The sequence below is a fragment of the Apium graveolens genome, chromosome 2 (genome assembly GCF_009905375.1).
Source record: "Apium graveolens cultivar Ventura chromosome 2, ASM990537v1, whole genome shotgun sequence".
Taxonomy (NCBI): domain Eukaryota; kingdom Viridiplantae; phylum Streptophyta; class Magnoliopsida; order Apiales; family Apiaceae; genus Apium; species Apium graveolens.
Window position 1 is genome coordinate 1,625,959 of NC_133648.1, and position 22,404 is coordinate 1,648,362.

General features: G+C 34.6%; 3 protein-coding genes and 1 long non-coding RNA gene across 6 annotated transcripts; 2 read left to right on the forward strand and 2 right to left on the reverse strand.

Annotated features, from left to right (window-relative positions):
- Positions 1-941: 941 nt before the first annotated feature.
- LOC141706640 (uncharacterized) lies at positions 942-3,107 on the reverse strand. Of its 2 annotated transcripts, XR_012568869.1 has the most exons (5): positions 3,010-3,107; positions 2,318-2,461; positions 2,025-2,220; positions 1,487-1,909; positions 942-1,065 (listed from the first exon to the last, which is right to left on the reverse strand). It is a non-coding gene; the product is annotated as an uncharacterized LOC141706640 (long non-coding RNA). The 2 variants fall into 2 exon arrangements; XR_012568868.1 differs by lacking the exon at positions 942-1,065 and having other exon boundaries at positions 1,183-1,909.
- On the forward strand, positions 1,037-5,463 carry LOC141706638 (fimbrin-5-like). The gene is made up of 15 exons (XM_074509420.1): positions 1,037-1,167; positions 1,399-1,550; positions 1,675-1,845; positions 1,961-2,205; positions 2,295-2,472; positions 2,595-2,633; positions 2,729-2,797; positions 2,915-3,031; positions 3,267-3,478; positions 3,604-3,774; positions 3,850-4,049; positions 4,187-4,344; positions 4,425-4,521; positions 4,599-4,690; positions 4,917-5,463. The coding sequence occupies exons 2-15, from the start codon at positions 1,464-1,466 to the stop codon at positions 5,133-5,135; spliced, it is 2,055 nt and encodes a 684-aa protein (XP_074365521.1). The 5' UTR covers positions 1,037-1,167; positions 1,399-1,463; the 3' UTR covers positions 5,136-5,463.
- A 132-nt stretch (positions 5,464-5,595) lies between these two features.
- On the reverse strand, positions 5,596-9,968 carry LOC141706639 (BTB/POZ domain-containing protein At2g04740). Its single transcript, XM_074509421.1, has 5 exons — positions 9,381-9,968; positions 7,266-8,022; positions 7,020-7,056; positions 6,793-6,926; positions 5,596-6,131 (listed from the first exon to the last, which is right to left on the reverse strand). The coding sequence occupies exons 1-5, from the start codon at positions 9,820-9,822 to the stop codon at positions 5,795-5,797; spliced, it is 1,707 nt and encodes a 568-aa protein (XP_074365522.1). The 5' UTR covers positions 9,823-9,968; the 3' UTR covers positions 5,596-5,794.
- Positions 9,969-15,413: 5,445 nt separating this feature from the next.
- On the forward strand, positions 15,414-21,975 carry LOC141706641 (uncharacterized). Of its 2 annotated transcripts, XM_074509423.1 has the most exons (13): positions 15,414-15,461; positions 15,562-15,593; positions 16,648-17,062; positions 17,157-17,253; positions 17,559-17,597; positions 17,694-17,762; positions 18,363-18,455; positions 19,951-19,992; positions 20,170-20,280; positions 20,523-20,594; positions 20,696-20,814; positions 20,919-20,985; positions 21,066-21,975. In XM_074509423.1, exons 3-13 carry the CDS (start codon positions 16,656-16,658, stop codon positions 21,777-21,779), a joined length of 1,830 nt encoding a protein of 609 aa, XP_074365524.1. In that variant the 5' UTR covers positions 15,414-15,461; positions 15,562-15,593; positions 16,648-16,655; the 3' UTR covers positions 21,780-21,975. The 2 variants fall into 2 exon arrangements, with proteins under 2 accessions (XP_074365524.1, XP_074365523.1); XM_074509422.1 differs by having other exon boundaries at positions 15,457-15,593.
- Positions 21,976-22,404: the final 429 nt, after the last annotated feature.

Consider the following 22,404-nt stretch of genomic DNA (forward strand, 5'->3'; position numbering starts at 1 on the left):
CCAGTTGATAATGTGTGTTTCTTGTTATTGTAAATCTTGTCACTCAGCCAACATAAACAAAGAAATGGCCTGAACTGAAGTTTCATAGTATATGATAAACAAATTTAAATACATTGATCTATTCTCTGATCCCCTCAGTAAGCAAAAGTTAGCTGGACAACAAAATCTTGTTTGTATGTTGACCCTGCCTTTTGGATAAGCTACCAGCCACAGCTTCTCCAGCTACCTCTGCCTCTGATGTAGGATCTGCCAAGCAAGCCTCTGGGATCTCCTGGAAAACCCCTTGACGTGGTAAAAGGTGTTAAAGAGTATAAGATCATGTTCGGGTCTTCCTCTATCACCTTAAGGTTTTAGTGTACCTGGTTACTTAACATGGTATCAAAGCTCGGTTTAGGGTCCTCCCACCCCCATTTATTTAATTTAAATATTATTTGTTGATATTGGTATTGGTTGCATTTGTCATTGTCAATCGTAGCGAAAAATATCGTACGATTGAGGGGGTGTTAAAGAGTATAAGATCATGTTCGGGATTTACTCTATCACCTTAAGGTTTTAATGTGACCGGTTACTTAACAAAAGGATGATCAAGTTCGGAGATTGCTCAGCCAGGTGGACAGCACTAGTGTCAAGATCACAGTTCATTTGAAGGGCGATTAGCGCCTTTTATCTATTTTAATTAGCGCGATTTAAATTCTCATGGTTCGCCTTCAATGTTTCACTACAAGAGGGGAATATGTTCAGTTTGGTTCGGTTTTTATCTACACGTGGAACACTACTTTCATAACATTTTTTATTGAACAAAGCATACCGCATTGCAATTTTACCAATATATAGGATCTAGCAAGGGCCACAGGGACGTGTCCCCCCAAAAACAAAATTTACCTTTTTTATTATTAATTTTTTCGGTATCCCATGGAATATAATTCTTGGATCAGCCCTGATTACATGTGTACATAATCTTTTGTTTAGGCACTGTGAGGAATTTGCGGGTCCTTATGGTACAACGCTTTTCTCTCATTCTCATTCTCTTTCCATTTTTCTCATCTTCCACATTGCAAATTATGCCTGAAAGCTGAAATTAACAGTAATTTTTCAGGCGAACCAACAATGCATGAGGAAGAAAGTACACATATAATCTAACTAGTTCCTAACATTCAATTTAAAGAGGTTTGTGCTGCAATAACTCCTTTTTTTCGCGTATATCCATCTGTTTATCTTAAATTCATTACATGTTTCGAGGGTGATTCGAAAATGCTGAGAGATTTTAAGGAAAATAGCCAGTTCTGGGCATTCTGTAGCATGCATGCATGATGAACAATTTTAATGCAGGATCTATCTGATTTCGTTTTTTTTATTATCGAGTTCTGATGCTTGGCTCTGTATCATGTGTTCTGTTAGGTTTTCTTGTTCATAGTGGTGATTCAACACGGGCGGTAATCGATACACAGACATAGTTTTACAAGATGTCAGGCTCTAAAGCAGTTACCGTCTCTGATTCATGGCTTGAGAGCCAATTCACTCCTGTCGATCTTCGCAACCTCAAATCCAAAGTATGTTGTGAGAAGGTTCCTGATGCCATTAAAAAAAACAGATTAGCGTGCTTTGTACAGGTTATTATGTGATCAAATGGACATGTACTTTATCTAATTCTGAAATGGGTGGCATTTTCTGCAGTTTCTTTCATCGAGGAATTCATCAGGCCGTATCAGGTTAAGAGATCTGCCACCGGTGATGTTGCAGTTGAAGAATTTTGCTACTCTTTTCAAAGAAAAGGACATTAAAGCGATCTTGAGTGAGTCAAACTCAAACATGAATCACGAAGTTGATTTTGAAGCCTTCCTGAGGGTCAGTTTTCAAAGTTTATAGCAAAAAACCATTCTTCCTTTGTTTGATCAGTGATGTATTATGTCTGAGGCAAAAATGCAGTAGCAAGTGTTAAATCTTCTTTTTATGCTGGCAGGCATATCTAAACATAAATGCTCGTGCTCAAACGAAAGCAGGTGGATCAAAGCTTAAGAATGCACCTTCGTTCCTCAAGGCTCCCACAACCACTCTTCGACACACCATTAGCCAATCAGAGAAGGAATCTTATGTTTCCCACATCAATAGATACCTAGGAGAAGATCCGTATCTGAAGAAGTATCTTCCTATCGATCCAAATACCAATGCCTTGTTTGATCTTGTTAAGAACGGAGTTCTTCTCTGGTACTTCCAATGCACCTATTTTACAATGTTTTTATCAGTTTATTTCAGGACATAAGATTTTTACTTGATTTGACAACAATGTCCCACAGTAAGCTTATCAATCTGGCTGTACCTGGTACAATAGACGAGCGTGCTATAAACACTAAGGCTGTGCTTAATCCGTGGGAGAAGAATGAGAATCATACGTTGTGCCTCAACTCCGCCAAGGCCATTGGCTGTACCGTAGTGAACATTGGCACACAGGACCTGGCAGAAGCTGAACAGAAAGTAATTTTCTATCATCATGAACAGAAACAACTTTCATCATTTTGACATAAAATTCACTTATTCATAATAGGGATCAAGTCTCTGCGATATTTGCTTATATTTGTTTATTTCATTTTCTACAGCCCCATCTCCTACTTGGTTTGATGTCCCAGATAATTAAGGTATGTTTTAAAACTTTTGGAACTTCAAAAGTGAAATGCAATGGACTACCATGATTTTCGATTGATTTTGTGCTTTCTTGCATCATTTATGTCAGATACAACTTCTATCTAGTCTAGATCTCAAGAAAACTCCTCAGCTATTGGAGCTGGTGGAAGAAGAGAAGGTTTGAAGAACACACACACACATATAAATCTTCTGTTGATCATAGAACATATTTGAGAGTAATCGCTTTCCTGCATCGTGATATACATGCAATACTTATATTATTTTTCATATTCAGGATGTGGAGGAGCTCATGAGCTTATCTCCGGAAAAGGTTCTCTTAAAATGGATGAACTTTCAATTGAAGAAATCAGGTTATGAAAAGGAGGTTACCAATTTTTCTTCGGATTTAAAGGTGAGGAATAAATTTGTCCAGCACCCGTCAGACTGGAGATGACTGTTAATCCGCCCAACATGTGACCTTGTTACCTTTACCACGAAAGAAAACAATCATCACTTTTGTGTAACAATTTATAATAATCAACGAGATGAAATCTTCTAGTAAATTTATTAGTTGCTAGAATGGACTTGCCTGTGTTTTGAAGTGTTCCCTGTGCTCTTACTGACATGGGAGGTTTTATCGTTTGCAGGATGGAGCAGCCTATGCTCACTTGCTTAATGCTCTTGCTCCAGAACTTGAAAACAACACTGCACTGGAGACAGAAGATCCTACTGAAAGAGCAAACTTGATCCTGCAGCAAGCCGAGAAAATGGACTGCAAAAGATACGTCACTCCAAAAGATATTGTAGAAGGGTCAACAAATCTAAATATTGCATTTGTTGCAGAAATTTTTCAGCATAGGTAAGTTACTTTGATAATTTATCATGAAGTTGATACTACTAGCATATACCGTATTATATATAGGTTTCTTACTTGTTATAATCTTCATCTTACGCAAAATCCTTTGTCTGTTTTATTCTCTACAGGAATGGTCTACGTGCACCACCAGAGGAGACTCAACAAACTTACGATACTTATGCAGAAATGATGACGGATGATGCTGAAACTTCCAGAGAAGAGAGGTGCTTCCGTATGTGGATTAACAGTCTGGGAATAGAAACATATGTCAATAACTTATTTGAGGACATAAGACCTGGGTAAACTTTCCTCTCTTCCATTTTCAGTTCTAATGCCTGATGCAAATGTTAACATATAAGTTTCCTTGCATACAGATGGGTCATGCTGGAAGTTCTTGACAATATATTCCCTGGATCGGTTAACTGGAAGAAAGCAAACAAACCTCCCATCAAAATAACTTTAAAGAAAGTCGAGAATTGCAACACAGCCATTAGAATTGGAAAGGAACTAAATTTCTCCTTGGTGAATGTCGATGGAAATGATTTTGTACAAGGAAACAAGAAGCTCATAGTAGGTTAGTCTGCTTCGATTGTGCATAGTATCTTTCAATAAGACCTGACATACTTCCCTAACACGCGATGCAGAAACATTCAGTTACTATAAGAATATATCAACTTCACAGAATATTAACTCATTTCTCTGTTCCCCCAGCTTTTCTGTGGCAACTGATGAGGTTTAGCATGCTTCAACTGCTCAGAAACTTGAGGTCTCAATCCCAAGGAAAGGAGATAACAGATAGCGATATATTAAATTGGGCAAACGAGAAAGTTCAAAGTTCAGGGAAGACTACTCGGATGGAGAGCTTCAAGGTGAGGATATATGTTAATCTTTGAAACTTTATTATCAAGCAGATAAACCTGATTAATATATCTTGTGAGGAATTTCTTAGGATAAAACTCTGTCGAATGGGGTTTTCTTCCTCGAACTTCTTAGTGCAGTGGAGCCAAGGGTTGTCAACTGGGATCTTGTGACTAGTGGTGAAAATGGTATGTAACTTTAAAACTCTGGTTAGATTTCCAGACTTCCAGTTGCAGCAATAAGTAAAATTCTTCCTGCAATGCAGATGAGGATAAGAAGTCAAATGCTACATATATCATTAGTGTGGCACGGAAGCTGGGATGCTCGATCTTTTTATTGCCAGAGGATATTATGGAGGTAAGATTTGGATCATAATAAACCTGAATACCTGATTCCAGTTTCTCTTTATAAATGATGCATACATGCATAGCATGTGTGCTACTGCTACTGTCGCCTGTCTGGAAATCCAAGTTACAACTGAGAATTTCGTATGATGGAGAGCCTTAAATTATCTTAATGAGCAATTACTTTGAACAAGGTCACTGGAAACTTAACTTCAGGTTTTCTTGCGTTTCAATGACAGGTGAACTCGAAGATGATACTCACCCTAACAGCAAGCATAATGTACTGGAGTATCCATAAGGGTGGGCATAAACTCCCTTCTAGTGCTAGAAATTCAGACGCGTCTCAAGCTGATGCAGAAGATATAGCATCTGACATTGCATCCATTACATCAGAAGGGCCAATTGACGCTGAAGTTGCTTCAGAAGAGCCACCAACCGATGCTGAAGAAGCCTCCTGAAATATCGAGTAAAGCAGAACTGAAAAAAGAATGAAATTACAAGTGCTTCTTTACATTTTGGTGTTTATTTAAACTATGTATACAAACGTATAAATACTTTTTCCGGTCCTTCGTGATCCGATGCATCAGTTATTTTTCGAAGCTATTTGTGAATACCCAAGTACAAAGAGAAGTAGAGGAGTGTGGTGCCAGGAACAAAGAGTAGTGGAAGCTGGTGTGAAGCTTTCTTTGTAATTAGTCTTTTCAATACAAGAAATCTTTTGCAACAGATTGTTTTTTTTGTTAATCCGGTGTCTGGACCAGCTTTCGCGCATACTAATTCTGAGGACTGCTTGCACATTCGAAGATTGTTTCATTTCTTCCCCAAGGTTACATGAGACTACTTCTGTCAATGCAAATATTTTAGATTTCATAAAATCAACATCATCAGAATTGTAAATTCAAAAAACAGGTAAACAAATAGGCAGAAAAGAAAAAATATTATTCCTATTATAAGCATTATATGTTACAGAAAAAAAGGGACATTTTGTGCAGCCCTTATCATAAACTATTATTGACTCAATATTTGTAAAAATACAACAGCAAGGTACTTGCTGAAGGGAAAAAGAATTGTTCATTTGGTTTTAAAACTGATTTGAGTACATATACAGATGTGCTTTCTAATTATCACCATTGTGATTAAGGGACTTTTCTCTTTCTGCGACGATCATTAGCATCTCCAGCCGCTTGTCAAAAATTAATGCACTCTCATCTCTTTTGTCAAGCTCAGCGGCTTCAGCTTCAAGCCACTTTTCTCTCAAATCATCAAGAATATTACCTCCGTCCATAGTGACTTCAGCTCCTGGAGCACTTGGAACAGTGGTTCGAAGTGAGGAATCTCCTGATGGTGGTGGGAGAGTTAGAAGCATTGCCCGGAATTCTTGTGAATCGGCAAATGTCTCAAAATTATATGCCATTACATCTAAACAATACTCCCGAATCTTCAAAACACCATACCTACAAAGACAACCAACACAAAAAGTACATATAAAGATCAACAAGGAAGAAAACAAGAGAAATCTTCTAGAAAAGCGCTAAAATCAATCCGGAGTCCGGACCCCTTAATACCTATGCAAACGTTTCCCCACACGCATTGATCACTAAAAATTATGTTTATGAAAGTTTACCAAACCTCATACAACATAAAGAACAAAAAGAGTGCATCTTTTCAGTATAATGAGTTTTCTAGTTTGTTACTTTCTAGATATCCAGATACGATTCTCAGGATTGTATGACAGGATTTACAGTAACTACATGTTCCTCCAAGTCATCCCCTATAGATTACACCATGATTCATGGAGCTATTCAGCTTCCTGTAGTCTACCTTTACGGGTTCACGCTAAGATAACCTGCCAGAATCCTCGATATGCAAATTCTGACAGTTCAGGTATTCCAATAATAGGCCGAAAACTGACATTTATTTACTTCGCAAAAGAAAAACTGACATTTATGGAACTGTGCTGCTAGAAATATCATGAGAAGCATATGCATAGACTCAAATTTTTACTTAGTTCAGAGATCATTAGACATCTAATAAAGACAGTAAAAAGAAGAAAGCACCAAAATGAAGAATCCAGCAAAAAAAAATTCCAAGTGACAGAGATTTAGCACATCATACATGTCAGCCAACATCAGCCAATGACATAACTCTGTTGGAGGAGCCATTTCCAGGTGCGGAAGCAAAACATCAGCTACAGCACGCTTCAGCGGAAATAACAAGTATCTTGAAGCAGCATCAAACATTTCCTCGGCCTGCCCCAGTAAGGAGTGAGGGTAAATGCCAGTCAATTATACCATTTTTAGTTAATTACAATTATACATTGAGCACTTGTACGAATAACAGACCTGATCTGGGTCTATATCCTTCAAAGTGTCAGTGTACCTGAACCAGGAAAAAGAGGAATTATATCACACTGCTTTATTTTAGTTCAAAAGTAGTCTACACAAGCAACTCGCATCCAGCATTAGTATTAACACAGTGTGCAAACCAAAATTTTAAGTTTCTCTACAAGTGCTTTACAACTAAAAGAACTTATAACGTGTTATCAACTAATTAGTCTGCACAAATCACAACCTACTTCAACAACTTACATATATTCGATCATCTTCTCAAACGCATCGGTGCTCAGATCATGTTCCTCGAGGCATGGAAGGGTAAAATCATGTAAACTACCTTTTCCTTCGAGAAAATCCTCCATACGCGATAATCTTGCTTTGAAGTATTCTGAGCGAGATGCCAAGACCACTTGATGGCAACGGAACAGTTTTTTGTCAACTTTAATACATATATCTGCAAGATCATCCTCGAAGCTGCTCATCTGCACTGTGGTCACTTGAGGTGAAAATTTATCAATAGAATTCACACTTTGTTCTTCAGTTGAATTGGCAAGGGAAATTTGAAGTATTCGTTGCAATGCAGCGGGAAGTCGGTCTTCCTCAGGAAGGGAAAGGCCCTGCATGATGAATCGCTTCTGGGAATTTTCTACATCTCCCAGTGCTTTGTACTCTGCATACTTTTGATGTGCCAGATCCTTTTCAAGCACGCGTTTTAATGAGTCGCACCTGCAAACTTTGCAAATTCTCACAAGATCTTCCATTTCATCAACGGCAATTTCAAGTCTATCGGAATAAAAGAAATGGATGAGACAGTACAGAGCAGAGTAAGATAACTTCTCCCTCGACAATCTAATTTCCGTCCGATCTTTCCAGTCGGTCTCAAATTTTTTCTTAAAGAAGGGTGACCGAGCACTCAAAATGACTCTATGAGCTTCAATAGATCTACCTTGCACATAAAATACAACATCTGGTTTAAAATGGGTAGAACTTGGTCCTCCATCGAAAGAGTTACCTACCAAAAGTAACCCCAATTAACGTCACATATGCATAAGAATTTTCAGACATGTATTGGCATTTGACACGACTCTAGACATGGAACAAATATATGAACCAAAAGCCAACAAGAGTAGATGACTCCACTGGACATCTAGATCAACAAATCTGAAATTTCTTACGCATTTGTGAAAGAACCAAGCAACAGGGTAATAGGTATGCAGTTATGCATATCTAATTAGACTCCATTAAAAATGGATTTTTTTGGACTCCCTAGGCCTAGTTTATTATAGAGATTTGACTAAAAAATCGGCAAAAATGAAGTATAGCAGGAAACTATTTAAAAGTATACATGGAGAATAGCATAAACACAGAGCCCTCTAACATTAGAGTATAATGTATTCTAATCAGCACCTAGAACTTACATATCTATTTGGTGTTAAAAAAATTGAAATGCATAGAAATTTTACTCTTCAACTTTATAATTGCACCAGCTTCATTTCATTCTTTAATCATCCCTTTTCAAAGTCAATCTAGAAAGTACCTTCTTAAATTATTTATATACTCCTAATTCTTGCTTAAAATTATTCGTCACAATTAAGAAAAATCATGAAAACTGCCACATAGGAAAACATTTCAAATAAGTAAAGATTGTCATGTAGGAAAACATTTCAGCAACTATTCATCCAAATAGTCAAATTGCCACATAGAACAACATTTCACTAAAATTGATCAAAGTCCAAACCACCACATAGGAAACATTGTACTATAACTCATCCACACTAATCCAAAAACTCCGCATAGGATAACAAATTAACAAAATTCATCGAAACAACCCGAAAACGCCACATAGGACAACATTTCACTAAAATTGATCAAATCAGCTCATAATTGCCACATAGCACAATATTTCATTAAAATTCATCCAAACAACTCGAAAACGCCACATAATATAACATTTCACTATTGTTAATCAAATCAAGTCATAATTGCCACAAATCACAACATTCCATTAAAATTCATCCAAACAACTCGAAACTGCCACATAATATAACATTTCACTAAAATTAATCAAAATAACTCATAATTGCCACACATCACAACATTCCCTTAAAATACATCCAAACAACTCGAAAACGCCACATAGCAAAACATTTAACAAAATTCATCCAAATATATCAAAACTGCCACATACCACAACATTTCACTAAAATTCATCCAAACAACTCCAAACCACCACACACACCAAACTCATTAAAACAAATTAATCAAAATATATCAAAACCGCCACATATCACAACATTCCACTAAAATTAATCAAAAAAACCCGAACCCGCCACACACGCCAAATTTCATAAAAAACGTAATTCCTCAAACCTGCAAAACCAGCCTCCCCACCAATAATCTCCAACCACTCCTTATTCTTCACACACCCTACAAAAACCTCCCTAAGCGCCCCTTGCAACGGCCCCAAAGGCGGCGGCCGCGCCTCGAAAGCCTTCAAAAGCTTCCTAACTTTCAAATTCAACGCAGCATAATGACACCTATCACCATCAAAAGTTTGTTCACTACAAATAGCGCCATGTTCAAGTAACATTCTAGCAGCTTCTAGATGCCCAGCCAAACAGGCGTAGTATAAAGCACATGAGTCCCATTTATCGCGTGAATTTACGTTTATGCCCTTCTGGAGGAGATGGTTGAGGCGGGTGACGTCACCGGCGCGGGAGGCTTCGAAAACGTCGCCGTTTGGGACCTTTTTTAGGGGGAGACAGGAGGAGAAGTCGGCGGGGGTTAGGTCGATGTTGTCGAGATCGGACATGGTGGGGAATTAAGGTTAGGGGGAGATTAGTGAGAATTAAGACACTAGGTTAAGGTTGTTTTTGAGGTTGGGGGAATGGGGTTTGTTTGGTTTGGTTTGAGTGAGGGGAGCTGAGGAATGAGGAAGTGAAAATGTGGATTAATTTAGGTTAACTAATTTTCAAGAGTGTACAAAATAACAAAAAGGGAAATTTCCAATGATACCCTCTTAAAATTATCATTTTTGAATAATACATAAAATAGTTTTCGATTTCGGACGGTATAATTCTATTGTTATGTCATTTTATGTCGCATCTCTATTGTTAACTTCTGTTAATCAAATGTTATAGTTTTGATATTAGTCGAAAAAGTCAATTTTAGACGGACATCATTGATAATTTCTCTTAAATATGTTTCAGATTTTTTTTATTGAATCCTATTATTCTGAAATTATCATTTTAATATACTTTTATCATTATATAATGTGTGCGTGTGTGTATATATAAAGGGTGTCAATCCATTATAAACCAACTAGCATAATAACTCGTGCCTAGGCACGAGTTATTTTCTAAAGTTTTTTTATGCATGCAATTATAATGTTTTTAGTTATATTCATATTTGTAAATGTTGTATAATGTCTAACGTATTTATCTGTGTATCATTTTTATACAAAACATTACTAAATTACACAACGTTTCCAATATAGCTCCTTAAGAAAAATATATATATATATATATATATATATATTTGTGTTTGTGTTGTATAACTTTATTTAATGAATAAATATAAACAGGGTAGTCAGTGTACGTTTGAAATAAAACAAATAAACTTAATATGTAGAATGTCGTTAGTATGTTTACAAAGAAAAAATTAAAAACTAACATATATGTTGAATACAGAGTTGACCAACAAATTTGAGTTTTATTTAAATAAACTATATAACTGGTCTATATTATTACTGAGTACTCTACTAACTTACAATTAACTTACTCAATTTAAAAAGATAAAAAATGAATAACTGAATTCAGAATTACTTGCAATCATAATATAAAATTTACACTACTGTTAATATAAAAGTAGATTTTAATGAAAAATGTTAGTTTTTGAAATTTAACGTATGTATTTTTGGAAAAATGTTAGTTTTTTTACACTACTCTTAACAAAATAAGATTAAGTTATATGTGTCTATGTTGACATGTGAATTATCGTATGTTACATTTCTTAGGAAATTACGATGGTTTCAATTATTTATATGTTAAATCTGATTTATGTACATGTATAATCATTATTAATATCTAGTGAGACAATTGATTAGTTAAATAACATGTATTTATAATTATTCAAAAATTAAAATTATGTAATAAATAAATTAAAATAATTCATATATGGTATTCACATTATCACTTACAAACAATCCATATATATTTTTTACGCGACCGAGTATCAATCATGTAACATAAAAATAAATTATATATTGTAAGACTTATTATTGATGTTCATGATTTTTTTCAAGAATTTGAAGGAAAAATTGTAATTATATTGTTATTTAAACTATTTTTTAGTTTCTTTCATTACAACTCTAATATTTCTTCATATAATAATTTGATAATATTGTATACTATTCTCCTAAAATTAAATATTTTTCAATTTGATAAAGTTTTATAAATATTAGTTGAACTAGTTAATTCCTTCAAATTATTGAACAATATATATATATATATTTAAAATAGTATAAAATGTATTGAATTAGTCATTTTATGTTGTATCTCTATTGTTAACTTCTGTTAATCAAATGTTATAGTTTTGATATTAGTCGAAAAAATCAATTTTAGATGGACATCATTGATAATTTCTCTTAAATATGTTTCAGATTTTCTTTATTGAATCCTATTATTCTGAAAATATTATTTTAATATGCTTTTATTATTATATAATGTGTGCGTGTGTGTATATATAAAGGGTGTCGATCTATTATAAACCAATTTAAAGTAGAAACTATAAACTAAAGATGTATTCGAATTCCCCAGCAACTCGGGATTGGGTCACTAATGTGATAGATGATTAGTGATTAACGAATAAAGATTAAAAATCACAAATATGTACTAGGAATGCATATTTAGTTATTCGATAATCGAACTGAACTATGATTTGGTTAATGTATAAGGGAAAATATTATATTGGAATAAAGGAAAATATCATATCCAAATAAACTTAATTTGATTGTCCTCAAATTTATTCGAACAGTTTTCCCTCATTTTAACCTAACCCCGACTTTAACAACTGATATTTAGTCGAATTTGTATGTTTAAATTTTTAGAATAATAGGATTAAAAAAAATCATAATAACATTTAAGAGAAATTAATAATAGTATCATCCTATAAGTGGTTTTTTCTAAATGATATCCAAAATATAATGTTTGATCAACGGAGGTTAATAACATGGGTATTATATATAATGACATAATAGTATAATAGTATCATCTGAAAGTCAAAAATATTTTGTGTACTATTTGAAAATGTCAATTGTACGAGGGTACCATCGAGAAATTTCCCTAACAAAAACGACAAAGCCCAGATTTCCAAAAACAGGTTATAAATACTATGCGATAATCTTTCACACATGTCTATATTTATTAAAATATAAATACTGTAATCATTTTAATATGAATAATTATATAACTTATGATATAAAACTATATTTTTAATAAATAAAAAATATAATCATAATAATCTATTTGGAATATTTTAATATTAAAATACATCTTATTTTTACTGTAATTTTAATATTAAAAAACATTTTAATACTTCTATATCATCATCATCATCATCGTACCCAATAATACCGCTTATGGCAGTGTTTGGGGAGGGAATAACGCACGCAGCCTTACCCTCATTCCAAAGAATGAAAATACTGTTTTCTCAAAAGACCCCCGACTTGTGTGTGGAAAAATATGTGTGTCCTAAGTAAAAAATGATAAACAATGATATATAAAAGTAAGTAAAAGTAAGCGAGACAATAACTCCGCCCATGTTTTTCTTCACATGGGACTTACCTATTCCATAAAAAATCATCGGCTAAAAGTAGTTGTCGTAAGTCCCTTCTATTTATCATATTGCAGTCATTTTGATGCCGCGAACTCAATCTTCCCCCCAAAAGCTCCCGCTTCAAACTAAATGATTTGAATTTACCACTCACATGTCCAAAAAAAACTAAAACAGCTCACAACCCATCTACCATATCGTGCAATTGGTCAAATGTCTATAAAAAGTAAAAAAATTCTAAATTGACACATATAATACACACAGAACAAATCAATGGCGAAGGAGAATGGCGGCAGATCGAGCGGCGTTGTGATTCGGTTCAATGGGCAGAAGGGGTTCGGGTTTATAAAACTGGACGACGACAGCGAAGATCTCTTCGTTTGGGTTAATACTTCTATATGTATATGTATATATATTAAATAATAAAATAAAATTAGTTAATTTTTTTTTTTGCTAAATAAAATTAGTTAATATTTAATTCAATACAAGTAAAAATAATGTATATATCTAATTACAATTTAATAAAAATTAAAATTAAAAATATATAACCCATTTAAATTTTGTTGAAAATATAATACCATGTTTAAACATTCACAATATCTCCGACCATCCAAGCAAATGGGATTAACTTACATTGTTTTCACAAATTTAAAGCATTTTTTTTATTTGAAAGGAAATCAGTCGGGACAAGTCCCCAATCAACGATGCAATTAGGTTGAAAAATAAATAAACAACGCTAAATAATTATCATCTTTATTTTCTGATCGATTAGCATATTGAATACAAATATTCTTGAAATTAAAAAATATTTGATGATCTCCCAAACAATCCAACATACACCAATTTCCGATATCTTTCTGAAAACCGTAACATCAAAATTGACCTTCACATAATTAAATTCGGATGTAATTTAATGTTCAAATATTTCAGTTCTACTAACTGAGATCGACGGTACACAAATACCCTCATATTATATATAAATTTTTGATGTAAAAAATGAGCTCTTATGATTTAAACCGCCGTTCAATTTAACCTCATGCGTACTTTAGATCCCCCGATATATCATATAACACATTTTCAACTAAAAACAACTCAAAATATACGAAGATATACAAAACCATCACGAGCAGATGTAACAAACTACCCAATAAAAATTGGGTAATGAAAACAAGTCTCACTCGAATAATAAATATTATTTATAACATAAGATTAAATTGATAAAAAAGGCATCCGGTTGATCTCTATCGTAGAAGGTTGTTTATGATTTCTTTTTGACCTAATAAGAGATAGAGAGTCATATTTTTTATTTATTATATTTAGAACAATTTTAAATTAATTTCTAAAATGACAAGTAATTTACTTTGTATTAGTGAAATTTTAATTAAAACATGCGAAGTTTATTATATTTACGAGAAAATAATCATTCAAAAAATGACATTTTTTCTTGAAAATATTTTGAATTTTTTTAGGAGATTTAGAATTACTTTTATATATAATTATGTTTGAAAATTGATTTGAACTTTAAATAGATACAAAAATTATTAATATTATCGAGATAAAAGAATTGGATTCAAACATATAATGAGCTCTTATACGGTGTATCGATTTGGACCATATCAACAAGAGGAAGAGAGTCATGTCCGGATATTAATACTTCTCAGATTTTAAAGATACTTGAAAAGATGAGTATGAATAAAATCTCCATGTTACTACTCCCTCCGTCCCTAAAAACGTTTCCTTTTTGTGTTGGACACGTTTGCCAATGCACACTTTTAATCGTTAATATCTTTAAATTTGTATTAGTATTAAATATAAAAATTTCACTGTATTAAAGTACTGATAAATACGAATCCAACGAGATCACTCATGACTATGTTTGATATTATAGATTAGACGTAAATTAGTAGTCAATCGCTTACTGTGAACAGTACCGAAAGTCAATATAGGAAGTTCATTTTGGGACGGAGGGAGTAAACTCTAACGGAGCATATAAGTTCATCTCGATATAATCATATCCTATTATTCCGTGTCCTTTAATACGTTTACCATTTTAACTTTTTATATTGTTCACAGTAAGTGATTGACTACTAATTTATATCTAATCTATAAAAACAAATATATTTATGAGTGATCTTGTTGGATTCGTATTTATAAATATTTTAATATAATGAAATTTTTATATTTAATATTAGTACGAAATTAAAGATATTAACAATAAAAAATGTGTATTGACAAACTTGTGTAATACAAATGGAAAATGATTTTAGGGACAGAGGGAGTATTAAAATCTAAGGAATGCGTATGAATTCTCCCGTGTCATAAATAATTTGTCATATCGCATGTAAATAAAAGTTAGTAATAAGAATTAGCAAAAAAAAATAGTAATTAGGATAACGTAGAAAACACGTGGCTGGCTGGAAACATGGATTAGTGTGACATTAAACTTTCATATGAAAGACACGTGTTTCTCACAGCCCACCTATGTGTCAATTTCACTCTGTACTTACTACTGTACTTCACTACTACTAGTGTTCATATTTGGCAGTTTCAGGCAAGGCTTCACTCAACTACTGTTTTTTTCTTCCCTCTCTCTCTTCATCTTTCTTCCCTCCCATTAGGGTTTGTTTATGTAAATCTTAATTACTCGTTTATTTCTGTCCTGTGTTTAAATTCAAATCTGATCCTGTTCATTCCCCCTCTCTGTTTTATTTTGTTGCAGTTTACTCTACTACTGATCACCATTTCTTTCAGGTCTCTCTCTCTATCTATCTCTCTCTTTGTCTCTCTCTCTCTCCCTCTCTCTCTCTTCCTCCCTCTCCCTCTCCTCTCCCTCCCTCTCTCTCTCTCTCTCCCTCTCTCTCTCTCTCTCTCTCTCTCTCTCTCCCCTTTTATACTTCTGAAATCTAGCTACAAATAGTCAATTATTTATTAAATGTTTCTGGTATTCTATAAATTTCTCTCTCTCTCTCTCTCTCTCTCTCTCTCTCTTCCTCCCTCTCTTTCCTTTCTCTCTCTCTCCTATTATACTTCTGAAAATCTAGCTACAAATAGTCAATTATTTATTAAAATGTTTCTAGCTTACTATAAATTGTTCTATGATATTATATCACTGCTATATATGCTCTGTATTAGTTGATGTTATTGACATTTTTTGTTGATGTTACTGTTCTCTTTCTACACATGTGCTGGTTGATTTAACAGTGTATATACATGTTTGAAATCGCCAGTTACAGTACTTTGTCCGTTCACCGCGAGGCCTCATTTGCGTTTTTATTATGATTTATGAATTAGGTTTATAAACTTTGCTCGCGAAGTCTGGAGATTTTAAAAACAATTTCATTTGTTCTCTGGTAGTATAGTAATTTAAGGGGGTGTATTGAACTCGGATTTTAAAGATTTTTTTTTCATTCGTGAAATCTTGGTGTATTCAACTGGGATTTTAAAAAATGTATCAGAATTTTATGGTATTCAACTAGGATTTTAAATTATCCTACAGAATCTGGTGGTATTCAATCAGGATTTTAAATTATGTTTAAAATTCTGATGGTATTCAATTGGGATTATTTAAAATCCATTAAAATCTGATGGTATGGCAATTAACTCACGGGAGACTAAAAATGTTTAATTTCCACAATTGTACTACGCAAAGCTTTGAACAAGACTGTTTTCGCTGAATGGATAATGTAAATGGTTTAGCACATAGTATGGCAATTATTAAAGCGACATGTAGTTATTATGGTTTCTGTTTTGGAATCATTTGCATTTACTGAAGTTTTTCGATGTTCTACTATTATTACATTCGCAGTGACTAAGATGGAAACTTATGAAGGAGAGGGCGAGACAATCCCTGATTGCGTGATGGATTACTATACTGTTGATGGCAGTAATCAGTATGTCCCGTTTTCTGTATTGCCACTTCTCTGGAACGAGGACGAGACCCCGGGCAATTCGAATAAACAGATATTCTTATGTGGTACTGCAATGACTGGGCAGAAAATGTGTACGAATATAATAGCATGGAGGCCAGAGATTTCTTATGCATTGCCAGAAATTTATGTCCTTACCGAGAATAAGTTGTGGATGCAGCTCGAAAGGCCTAGGAAAAGCTTTGAAGAGGATATTATGTCTACTTTGGTAACTGTTCATTGCCTCCATTTTCTGAAAAGGCATCTCAAAGCAGATGGATCTGCTCTGTGGATCCGATTGCACGAAGCTTTTAGGTTGTCTGCTTCTCTTGTTTTTCTGACCATTGTGTTTTACTTGTTAGATCTCAGGGCATAAACATATGGGCTATGTTTAATTTTTTTGGTGCAGCACCTTTGAGGTTGCACCCTCGAAGAGTCATCTCCAGAGTCATCGACATCTAATACAAGAAGCTGCAAAGAGAGATAAAGATTTGGCAGAATCCGAGGTTCGTATTAACTGAACTGTGCCTTCTACATATTAATCCTGCTAAATTTTGTTTTTTTACCATAACATTGTAGTATTCAGGTTCATTTTACTTGTGGAGAAAAGGCATACTGGTCTGTTTTTAGTTTAGATACTGTACAGAGTTTTTGAAGCTGATCATCAACATAATTATACTCAGCCATCTTTAATATCTAAGTATCATGTTTCTGCTATAACCAAGTCTAATTTACAATATATGTATTGAAGATTTAATTATATTCAGCTAAATTACACGTTTTTTGTTCTGTCTTGTACTTTCTCAAACAGCTTCTACTTGCACTGCTTTTGGAGACTCTTACTTGTCAGGTGAATTCCAGTGATACTAACTAGGAATGTTTTTTTAAATCAATTGTGTGTAATGTCGAAGTCATTTTCAGTGACATTTTATGCTTTTGGGTACAGGCCGATCGTGCAGCAAAGAAAATTAAATTTGAAGCTGACAGTCAGGATGATTATGAAGACACTAATGATGTTGATAAAACATTTGATTCGTTTAATAATTTTCATAATCAAAGTTTACCTGTACTTTTAGTCTTTAGTTCGTTTAATACTTTTCATGGGCCATTCAAACTGCATTGAAGATATTAAATGATGGGGGAAATGCTAAAGCTTTGTGTGAGCCGCAGGCCCTCAAACAACTTGTCAGATTCTATGTTACTCGGACTCTTCATTTTACCTTCGAGTACCCGTTTCGGACACTCCACACTCGGGACCTGGACACTCGGACCTGGACACTTAATTTAGGCAAAAAAACATGTATATTTTTTAAAATGTATCCGAGTCCGATACTTGGACACGTATCCATGTCGGACGCTTCTAGCCGAGTACGAGTAACATAGGTCAGTTGAAGGTCCCCCCTAGGATTCATAGCTGTAAATTTTTAATTTTTTAGTCCACTGGCACATTGTCTCGTGAAAGTCTTAATCACTTGTTCCTATCAGTTGACAAGGGAGAGACATGATTTTTTGAGAGTTTCAGATAGTTGTGGTTCCAGTAAATTGACTATAGACAGACTGAATTTTGTAACTTATACGACTGCAATGCACTCAGTGATTTGTTCTTATGATGCAGAAACAACTCAACATTGATCACGCCCCTTCTCTCGATGGCAAACGCTATAAATCTTATGGTCGGCACTTTACTGAAGTGAGCAAGCTTGAGGTGGTAAGTAGTAATTGTTATCCGATTTCTTACTTCCATTTAACTGGCTAGGCGGTACATTGTGCGCCATGCGCCGCGCATGTTGTGGATAGATGATGACTTCAAAAACTTATTTAGTAAAAGCAGTAGATTGACGTTGATTTAACACAATAAAAAACACGAAAATGGAGGACCCAACAATATAATGTAAAAAACCCTGTGGAAGGGTAAAACCACTAATTCACTGAATACAAGAATGGGGTTATTCCCTCACTTCACGCTCTTGAATTTAATATCTAAAAAGCTTACAATCGTCTTTATTTATATATTTGTAGAAACCAGAAATGTTCCAATCCTAATCCTAATCTTCTTTGAATTCTATTTAAGATTACTACCATATACTCACGACAATTATCATAAATAAGATAATAACTTCAATTAAGATTTTTAACTTAGGAATTTGAGGTGGATCCTGATAGGAACATGCCAGTGAACATAAGAAAATAGTAAAGGGGACGCATTTTTTCTCTATAATAAATGAGTTCAGTGTTCCTAGTGTTCGATACCTTAAACAGCATTAATGTTGCATTAAAAATTTCTTTTCAAAATGTTAGGATAGGATGGGTTATTTGTTCTAGTATGCAAAATCTGATGATTAGGCAGACGTCAGAATTAATCTGATGATTAATTCTTATGTGTATTTATAATTGACTGCTGTTTGGTTTATTGTTACTTTGTGAAGATTATCAATATATTATGCATCTATGATATGGCCTGGATTGTTCCACAAGTATCTGACTCTGTTAACTGAAGCGACTAATAGTCTATTTATATGTGGGCTTAAAATTTGTTAAATATATATTAGATTATTTATTGTAAGCCCAAGTGCTAACTGAACTTCGATAGTTTTAGAGCTTCACTGTCTATATAAGTGATGTTATCCCCCCACATGTTATATTAGACTTGATTATCTGTAATATAAGAAGCAGGGACACTTGGGTTTCATGCCGAGTGCCGAGTCCCCGTGTCAGATACTCTCAGACACACGTATCCCCGTATTGGACACACGGATTCTTCCATGATATTAATTCGAAATTTTATTTTGAGAAATTGTAGTCAAAATCTATTTTAGCAAACTACATTTACAAAATTATCAATCTATATTAGTTACTACAAAAGTATTGATTATCGTATTCATTTTTGCATAAACTTAAAGATTTTACTTGTATTTTGGTGTTTTAGATTAATAAATGATACATTTAACTCATTTTTAATATAATTTTTGATTTTGTTAGTAGGTTTTATTATGTTTAACATGAAATATGAATTTTTTCTTTATTTTTCCCGTGTCACCCCGTACCCGTATCCCCATATTATTATATTTGTCGAATTCCCGTATCCCGCACCCGTGTCCTTGCTTCCTAGTCTGTAATATATTAAATAATGAAATTGGGTCCCAGAAATGATCGTTTTTACAATCTGTCCATGTAGCTCATAGCACATTTCCTTTGTGGCGCAGATAGTGGATAGGCTTAAATGGTACGTGCAAGATGGTGACACGGTAAGACTGCATACATCTCTTCAGTTCTGCAAATTGCCTGATCTCAAGTTACCTCTGTAATTATATCTTTGAATTGACTAAAGTCGCAGGATGGGAATTTATGAAATTCTTGAGACTGTCTTCTGCTATTGCTGTTGTTCCATCAAATATCATTTGTAACCAAAAACACATGGTCAGGTTGTAGATTTTTGTTGCGGTGCAAATGACTTTAGTTGCTTGATGAGAGAGAGGCTCCACGAAATGGGAAAGATCTGCTCCTTCAAAAATTATGATCTATTAACACCCAAGGTGCGCCTTTTTGACTAAGCTCATGCAGCTTTGCTAGGATTAGGCACACCATGTACCTGGTTGCCACCCTTTTAAAAGCAGTCACGCGGTCTGCAATTGCATCCGTTTTTGCTTTGGTTTTCCGCACTGTTACATCCTTCTTTCTTTCACAAGTTCAAGTTCATTTCAAAATTCTTGGGTATTCATAACCATTGTTGTCAAGGACTCGAGCTAAGTTACTGCTAATATTTCTTTTTCTTTAGAATGACTTCAATTTTGAGCTGAAAAATTGGATGACTGTCACTGTAGAAGAACTACCTGCTGGTTCTAATCTGGTCAGATATACTAATAAGTTGCTCTCTATTACTTTCAGTTATTTAAAATATGAATGTTGTTGAAAAGGGATTTATGATTATTTTTTTTGCGGCCCTCTCAGATTGTGGTCCTGAATCCTCCTTTTGGTGTCGATGGATGCTTGGCAAACAAATTCATTGACAAGGCACTCACGTTTAAACCAAAGCTGCTTATTCTTATGGTTCCCATAGAAACTGAAAGGTCTGTTTCATGCCTGGCCAAATGTTCAAACAATAAAAGTAAAAAGTTTATGGCTTTTCGCTTATTGCGTTTCGCTTATTGTTTTCCTCTTGCTGCTATTACAGACTTGACAGAAAGAAGAATTCCCCCTATGATATTATTTGGGAGGAACAATGGTTACTACCGGAAAAGGTCTGGAAGCAAAACGATGATTCCAGTTATCGGAGGATTAGATTTAATATAATAATGTCCAATTATTTTTCTCCTTTCAGGCATTTCACCTTCCTGTGTCAGTTGATGTAAACAGTAGGAAACTGGAGCAGCATAACAATTTGGAACCGCCATTCTATCTTTGGAGTCGTCCGGATTGGACTGCCAAGCGCAAAACAATAGCTGAGACGTGTCGCCACGGCACAGTCGCATATGACCAAATACAGATGGGAAAGATGGATACAAGACAAAACCATGATGGGATGTACGAGGATATGGAACTCGATCAGCCCATCTATTTCCCAAGCAGCGCAGACCCAAAAAACTCACATGAACGAAATTGGAAGAGCATTTATCCAAGTCGCTCCACGACTGGAATGCAGCACTCCTCTGGTGTTTCCAATACTGCTGCAATGGGAATGCAGCCGTCCTATTCGCAGGGCATTTATCCAAGTCGCTCCACGACTGGAATGCAGCACTCCTCTGGTGTTTCCGATACTGCTGCAATGGGAATGCAGCCATCCTATTCGCAGGGCATTTATCCAAGTCGCTCCACGACTGGAATGCAGCAATCCTCTGCTGTTTCCGATACTGCTGCAAAGGGAATGCAGCCGTCCTATCTTGTTTCGGATGCCATGCAGGGTGTCTACCACGATGATCTCCCTAAGCGTTCCTCTTCTGCTAGTTCTGTGGAGGGCCAAGTCCAGGGAGATTGTCCCTTTTTTTGCGGATATCCAACAGAGCCTTACTTCTATCCAGAATGGTCTGGTTTCTAACCTTCCGGTGTGTCCTTTCTATGCGATGAATGAATGAGAAACAATGCTTTTTGAAGAACCTTTCTAGCTGATATGCTGATCAGCTTATGTATGATCCGTAAACTACTAAGCGTGCCAGAGTGACAGACTAACTGTATATACGCGTAAATATGACAGGAGTTTACTGTCATACTGTGTGAGACTTTCATGAGTTTCATCTCGCTCTTTTTTGCTTAACTTATGCTCCTGCCTGTTACAGCCTACAGGGGTTTACTGTGTCTTGTCTCATTTAGCCATGGCTTCCAATTTATTTTAGGTTTGTGTTTAGTGGAGATGCACAAAAAGCCCATTTGGTCGGAGCCTTTTTTTTGGAAAACTGATCGGTCCGGGCTTGTTTTAAAAATCGGGTCGGGTGGGGTGAATCAGGCCGAACCGTTATATATATATATATATATATATATATATATATATATATATATATTAAAAAAATATTTTAATATTTTATAATTTGAATTATGAATAGTTTAAATATCGGGGAAAATAATATCTTGATATATCAAGTAGTTTAGACATCAAAATAAATATTTTTTTTAATATAATATATAAATAATAATATATATCTTAATTGCTTCTAATATTATAATAT

What these genes read in the sequence shown, in the direction of transcription:
- LOC141706638 (XM_074509420.1), top strand. Translation starts at nt 1,464, where the DNA reads ATGTCAGGCTCTAAAGCAGTTACCGTCTCTGATTCATGGCTTGAGAGC. An exon ending in TTCGCAACCTCAAATCCAAA is followed by an intron (nt 1,551 to 1,674) that starts GTATGTTGTGAG and finishes CATTTTCTGCAG; the next exon opens with TTTCTTTCATCGAGGAATTC. An exon ending in AGCTGGTGGAAGAAGAGAAG is followed by an intron (nt 2,798 to 2,914) that starts GTTTGAAGAACA and finishes TTTCATATTCAG; the next exon opens with GATGTGGAGGAGCTCATGAG.
- LOC141706639 (XM_074509421.1), bottom strand. Translation starts at nt 9,822, where the DNA reads ATGTCCGATCTCGACAACATCGACCTAACCCCCGCCGACTTCTCCTCC. An exon ending in TGGGGAGGCTGGTTTTGCAG is followed by an intron (nt 8,023 to 9,380) that starts GTTTGAGGAATT and finishes TACTTTTGGTAG; the next exon opens with GTAACTCTTTCGATGGAGGA. An exon ending in TGGCTGATGTTGGCTGACAT is followed by an intron (nt 6,132 to 6,792) that starts GTATGATGTGCT and finishes TTGTCTTTGTAG; the next exon opens with GTATGGTGTTTTGAAGATTC.
- LOC141706641 (XM_074509423.1), top strand. Translation starts at nt 16,656, where the DNA reads ATGGAAACTTATGAAGGAGAGGGCGAGACAATCCCTGATTGCGTGATG. An exon ending in TGGAGACTCTTACTTGTCAG is followed by an intron (nt 17,598 to 17,693) that starts GTGAATTCCAGT and finishes TTTTGGGTACAG; the next exon opens with GCCGATCGTGCAGCAAAGAA. An exon ending in ATGATCTATTAACACCCAAG is followed by an intron (nt 20,281 to 20,522) that starts GTGCGCCTTTTT and finishes CTTTTTCTTTAG; the next exon opens with AATGACTTCAATTTTGAGCT.